General features: G+C 40.0%; 1 protein-coding gene across 1 annotated transcript in view; it reads left to right on the top strand.

Annotated features, from left to right (window-relative positions):
• Nucleotides 1–5,267, top strand: part of LOC308085745 (neuroplastin-like) — a 60,624-nt gene extending 55,357 nt beyond the window's left edge. The window contains exons 7-9 of the mRNA XM_080429054.1: nt 3,783–3,804; nt 3,909–3,987; nt 4,101–5,267. Coding sequence (XP_080285180.1) covers nt 3,783–3,804; nt 3,909–3,969 — 83 coding nt within the window. The 3' untranslated portion in view covers nt 3,970–3,987; nt 4,101–5,267. The remainder of the gene's footprint in view (nt 1–3,782; nt 3,805–3,908; nt 3,988–4,100) is intronic.
• Nucleotides 5,268–6,000: the final 733 nt, after the last annotated feature.

The following is a 6,000-nucleotide window of genomic DNA, read 5'->3' on the forward strand; positions in this document are numbered from 1 at the left end:
GATGATATGTATGAAAAAGAGAGGTTCTTTGTTGGCCTGTACAATTGAACTTCTCTGAAGAAAGTGAACGAGGCACGCAAGCAGTCTATTTGCTCATAGACATCGCAAAGACTAAGAATAATAGAATAATAAAAACAAATACAAATAAATGTTGGAAGGAGTGATGGCAAACACTAAATATAATATGACATTACCAAATATTATTTTTTTCTATGGGATTCAGAACTAACAAACATCTTAAAGTTCTTAAGCGGCCATGTTGGAATTCAAGATGGCGGCAAACCCTTTGGTCCGAACTCTTGGAACCGGCAATTTTTTAATTCAGCGCACAAAAATACCTCAAGTTGCAAAATTTCACACTTTCTGTCAGAAGTGAACAACTTTTTCACATATTTCCCTGACTATATTTTCTTACCTCTACAGCAGCTACCTGTCTTCAGTATTATCACTGCTGTATACAAACACTGCAACCCCATTCAAATGATAATGAAAGAAAACTAATACAGTATATACGTACAGTATGCGTCGCAGTGTATTTATGCACTGCTGCCTTAGGTAAGCACGGTTCTTTAGTTTAGTGGTTTGATCTCCACGGGAGAGAGAGAGAGAGAGAAAGAGAGAGGAGATTAACATGGATTATATTTGCCATGTTTACTCCCATTTAAATCAGAAAAGGAGGACTCCTCTCTCCTCACTCACTCTGCCACTGTTCTCTGTAAAACCTCCTTTTAGTGTTCCGTTTTCCCCCGGGGGCGTTTGTCCCGTGTCTGTACGCATTATGAATTCTGCCCTCACCGTCGTGGCTTAGCTGTGTTTGAACACTTTTAGACAGCTTAGCTGAGGGGCTCCAAGACGGAAGTTGAAAACGTTGTGTCTTCCGTTTCTAATTGTATTTTATGCTGAAATATATTGGGGGACTTTTGTTGCTGTGTGCGATGACTTAACTGCATGAGCAGGTTATATAATTTCAAGACAAGCTAACACAGTCTAATATAGTCTCTGTCGGGTGGAAACTGTCTCTGTCTCTGTCCAAAATTGTTACTTTTCAGGATTCAAAAAAAAAAAAGGCAAAAGTTGCAGATCCACAAGCTTGCAGATATGATGCTTTTGATGCTTTTGTGTGATGCTGTAGTATGATCAAGTAAGGCGTTAATTTACGAAAAAAGACAAAAGGTTAGAATAGGGAGATAAGAGGGGTTCTGCCCGACAGCAACTTTATACAGTATGGTGTGAAGGGCAAACTAAAACTTGATATAGTGAATATAGTGATACATCCTGTAGGTGATGCATAATTGGCTATTATGTATCACATACTGTACTGTAGCAGCTGTTAGGTTTTGCTATAGTGCTATTCCCACACAGCGAAAGGCTATATTTATGCTATGTGCTTGCAAGTTAATTATTTTAACCACTTAAACCCTATATACTTTTGACCAGTGTCGCCCATGCAGGGTCTACACTGACTAGGCCCCCTACTTAGTTCTTCCCCCCTAGATACCAATTAGATCTCTTTGCCGAAAATGGCCCGATCTACAAGTTCACGACACATGAGCGTGTCTGCTATTCTCACAGAATTACACTACTAGGGTTCATGTGGTTAAACAGCTTTTGCTTGACCGATATCTATTGCAAAAAAAGCAAGTATGCATGGACAGATGTGCTGCCGACAGATATTTCTACCCCAGAATGACCACACCAACCATGTCTAACACTGTAACTGCAACTGCCATGAACAGTTCCATATTAACCCATTAAAACCGGGAAAGCATCTGTGTCATTTTAGATTTTTTTAGCGTTGGCTATTTAAAAATAGCAGATATACAAGCTCACAGCGCGTCACTTCGTGCCGCGCTACGAGCTTGTACTTCTGCTATTTTTGAGCATTTTTTGAAAAATCTGTGTGAAGTGAAGAGAACTACTGATTTTAAGAAGGCGTTTGTAGAATCGGCCTCAGGTCTTGAAGGGTTGAAACAGTGGAATGCTGCTGTTGTTGCTGCTGCTGCTGCTGCTGCTGCTGCTGCTGCTCTCCAACCTATGGCTGCGTTTTAAGATAATATAATGCAATGTCACTGTGAATGCTTACTGACTAGGTTATCTATTGACACATTCTCACCTATACGATGAACACCACCAGCCACCCTGTCGACCTCAGACTGTGGGTCTTTGAACTAACTTGTCACTAACATCCACTTCTCCTACTACAGCACGTTGTGGAATATAGGCTCTCTGTGCATATAAGTGTATATAGTCCGTCCTGGTTGTCCCAGAGGGTGGCACATACCCAGTTCCTGCTCTGGTTCAGTTTCCCAAAGCTTCGGTTGATCTGCTTCGGCAGCGCTATTGGAACCAAAGATCCATAATTTAACAAGATAGCCAATCCTGCTCCCGCACCGCTAGTACGAAAAAATGGTACACAAATAAATAACTCCACACCTGCGTTGGAATTAAGAGATACGCGTCCTGTGGGCGCGTTCGGATATATTATGCTCAGAGAGTGCCGGAGAGCACCCCATTTGCTGTGGTTGTTCAGAAAGTCAGAGCGGTCGGAGTGTTTATTTCCGAACCGCCAAGCGAGCGCTTTCGAGATGTTCAAGTGGGCCCTGATCCAGAAAAGGTTGAGAACCATGTTTCCTAAGCCAGTGCGACACAAATAAATACAGTAAATCAACTTTGGGAGTCTTTCCCGTTGTCTTTGTTTGAACCCGGAACCACATGACACCTGTGTGTGTGTTCGCGGTTCAAATCCACTGCAGAGCCAATCAAACAAAGCTACGGTATGAGAAATTGAACCGGAAAAGGAAACAGATAATGCCACCTTCTGTAAACCCTGAACTACAGTTACACACAGAACCTATAGTACTCCATTTTTTGGATGATTAATTGAGTTTATAATTAATCACTTAAGCCCTATATACTTTGTCATATGACGAGTAGCAAAAAAGAAAAAAAGCCCATCTACAAGATCACGGTGCGTCACTATGCAATGCGTTGTGAGCTTGTAGATCTGCTATTTCTGAACAATTTTGGGAACAATTTTGGCTATAATGACATGCCCAAAATTGGGATGCCAGGGTTTAAAGTGGCTAATGGATTTTAGGGGGATAAGATTCTATTACAGGTATTTGTGCAGGGGGAAATAATATTATTGTATAAGTATAACATAACTATACTACCTTAGTGTAAAATATGGGTTTAAATAATTATTACACGTGTCCTTCCTTTATTTAATTAACAAACCGTCTTTGAAGTGGGAAGTAATAACTTAGATGCTGAGAGATAGATAGCAAGCACACTAAGTCAATCATAATTTTGCACAATATGATAGGCCATTTCATGGCCGACTGATAATATTATGCCATAGCTGACGGTAATTGAAAGGCATGGTTTTGAATGACTGTGTGAGCCGTCTCCATCTCATGGCTTCCACCGTAATGAGTTCTGTGACGCCTGATTTATACTTAGTCGCGCGCCGGTGAGTGCCTCGCGGCGGGAAATAATTGACGATCTACAAGCACACAACACGTCGCACTGCGACGCGTTGTGTCTGTGTAGATCGGCATTTTTTTTTCTGGTGCGAGACACGTTGTGCAACCACGTATAAATCAGGCTTTGAGTTGAAGGGTATCTCTGATGCGATTCAGTTGGCTTGTGAGTGTAGGTTAAGATTAGAAGGCTTGCTGCTAAAACTGATGGCTACCTATTAGCCTATGTCTAATATTAATTACGTCTGCCTTCTTTCTTTTTTCTCCATTTCTCTTTCCTCTCCTCTCTTTGTCTTTTAGATGACGAACCAGTTGGGCAAATGTAAGTATATATTGGATGTCGTTATGAACAAACCAGATGATACTACAGACAAATACAACACTGAATTCTAGGTCACTGAATTATGATCTTTTTTTATTCACCAGGAAAACAAATTCCACAAACAACCATAAAGACAAAAACATGCGCCAGAGGAATAAAAAATAAGCAATTTTACTTGTTGAAGTAAGTATTGCGGGTGCTGCAGGGTGATGAAAAACATACTGTACAACTTATTAGACTGCAAAAAACGCCTACATTGTAGTAACACCTTGCCTCAACTGCCCTTTTTTTTCCAGATGAGATGACTAAACGGCATATTTTGAACACAGATGAAGGTACCAGAGCAGGAGGAGGAGAAGTAGGAGGAGGAGGAGGAGGATGAGGAGAGGGGGGGATATACCTGCCGGGGTCGTTTTCAAAACGAAGCATATCTCGTCTCTTTTTGAGAGAAACTATTATCAGCGTAACACTGGCAAACAACAACGACAACAACAGAAGATAAATGGCTGTCTTAAGCATGCCTTATTCAGTCTTTACATGAAGAGTTCCAGATGATGAGAAAGACTTAAAAAAATATATGAAAATCGCCACTGAAGGTGTAAACACATTTTCTAAATGTGCTGTTGATGTCTCCTTTACTGATTTTATCATGTCCTCCAAACGAGGTCATTCCTTTTTGTATTACATATCATGTAAAATGCATGCAAGATAATTAACGCAATAGGATACTCAGAATAGACATTTTCTGTTGTTATCCCCCATGTCAGAGTGAGCATTTTTTCTTTTGTCTTTTTTTTTCTTTTGGTTTTGTTTAGTTTTTTATATCCTAAAGTGGAAGAGTCATATCCTAAATGGAAGAAAAATATTATATTGTTTGAAAATGTTGAGGAATTTGTACAGCATATCATGTTATTTAAACGATGTTTGATTTTAAGACGGAACGTTCACTTTTAACAGAACTTTTTTTGTTGTGAAGCAAAGGGCTTCGACGACTGGCAGTATTTTAATTCAAGAGTGTGATTACAGAAAACGACTACAGTACTGTGTGTTCAAATAGTTCCAACAAATACAGTGTATTCTTTTTTTTATTATTTTTCCAAAGTAACTTAGATGTCTTGTATGTGTGTGTATGAGTGTTCAAATGATAGCAAATCTGTAAAAAATAATAATAATTTTTATATTTCCCAATGTATTTATTTTTTTCTCTCTCTCTCTCTCTTAAACTGTACAGCATGGCTATAATCCTATGCAATATGTATTCATAAATAGATATATGGAGGGCAGTTTGTTTTACTCAGTCAAGCTTTAATATTGTGGGATCACTTGGAAAGCTGGTATAGCGAAATACACTGCAGTAGCTGCATGTCTATCAATACAGTGTGTCCATGTGTGTTGCAGTGGGAGTGGACCTGTGCTATAGGTCTGATCATATGGAGGGACCTGAGTATATATAATAGCCTCGAACATGAGACCAATAATTTTTTCTGAATAAAAATATATTAAAAAAGTAGTTTTTTTCGTACAGTGTTTTTTCCTGATTCAAAGGCAGCCCTCCGTAGGCCCGTTTACATGCGTAGGCGGGAGAAGATGAAAAAAAGTTTTAGTTCATTGATTTGACCTTTAACCCATTAAAACCGGGAAAGCATCTGAGTTATTTTATATTTTAGCTATAAATATATGGCACATTGGTTGGCTATTCAAAAATAGCAGATATACAAGTTCATAGCGTGTCACTTCGTGCCGCGCTATGAGCTTGTAGATCTGCTATTTTTGAAAGATCTTTGAATATATATATATATATTTTTTAACTGAAATCTTTGCTTCTGGGGGGGAGGGGGCTGGCACAAAATATTTTGAGATGGGGCGGCCAAATACATATAATTTTGGGTTGTCCTTGACGTGAAATAATTTGAGCACCACTGTTATAGCAACATATGTTTTTTTCAGAAAACGTAAGAATTTAGAAGACATTTGTACAATCGGGTCCTCGGGCCTTAATGGGTTAAAACTCCAACTGGACTCGTTGTGGATTTTTCTCTCAGTCCTGGGCGAGTTTCTTCAGCTCGCGCTCCACCTCCTCCACGTAAGCAGGGAAGGCAGGGTCCAGGAGGCACATGCGGGCGAAGGGCCCCAGGTCGTCACCTCCTTGTGGCAGGGGCCAGCGGCGGTACATCTCGGGCAGAGACAGCGTGCGCT

Source organism: Gymnoscopelus braueri, assembly GCF_963280865.1.
Source record: "Gymnoscopelus braueri genome assembly, chromosome: 1".
NCBI classification, from domain to species: domain Eukaryota; kingdom Metazoa; phylum Chordata; class Actinopteri; order Myctophiformes; family Myctophidae; genus Gymnoscopelus; species Gymnoscopelus braueri.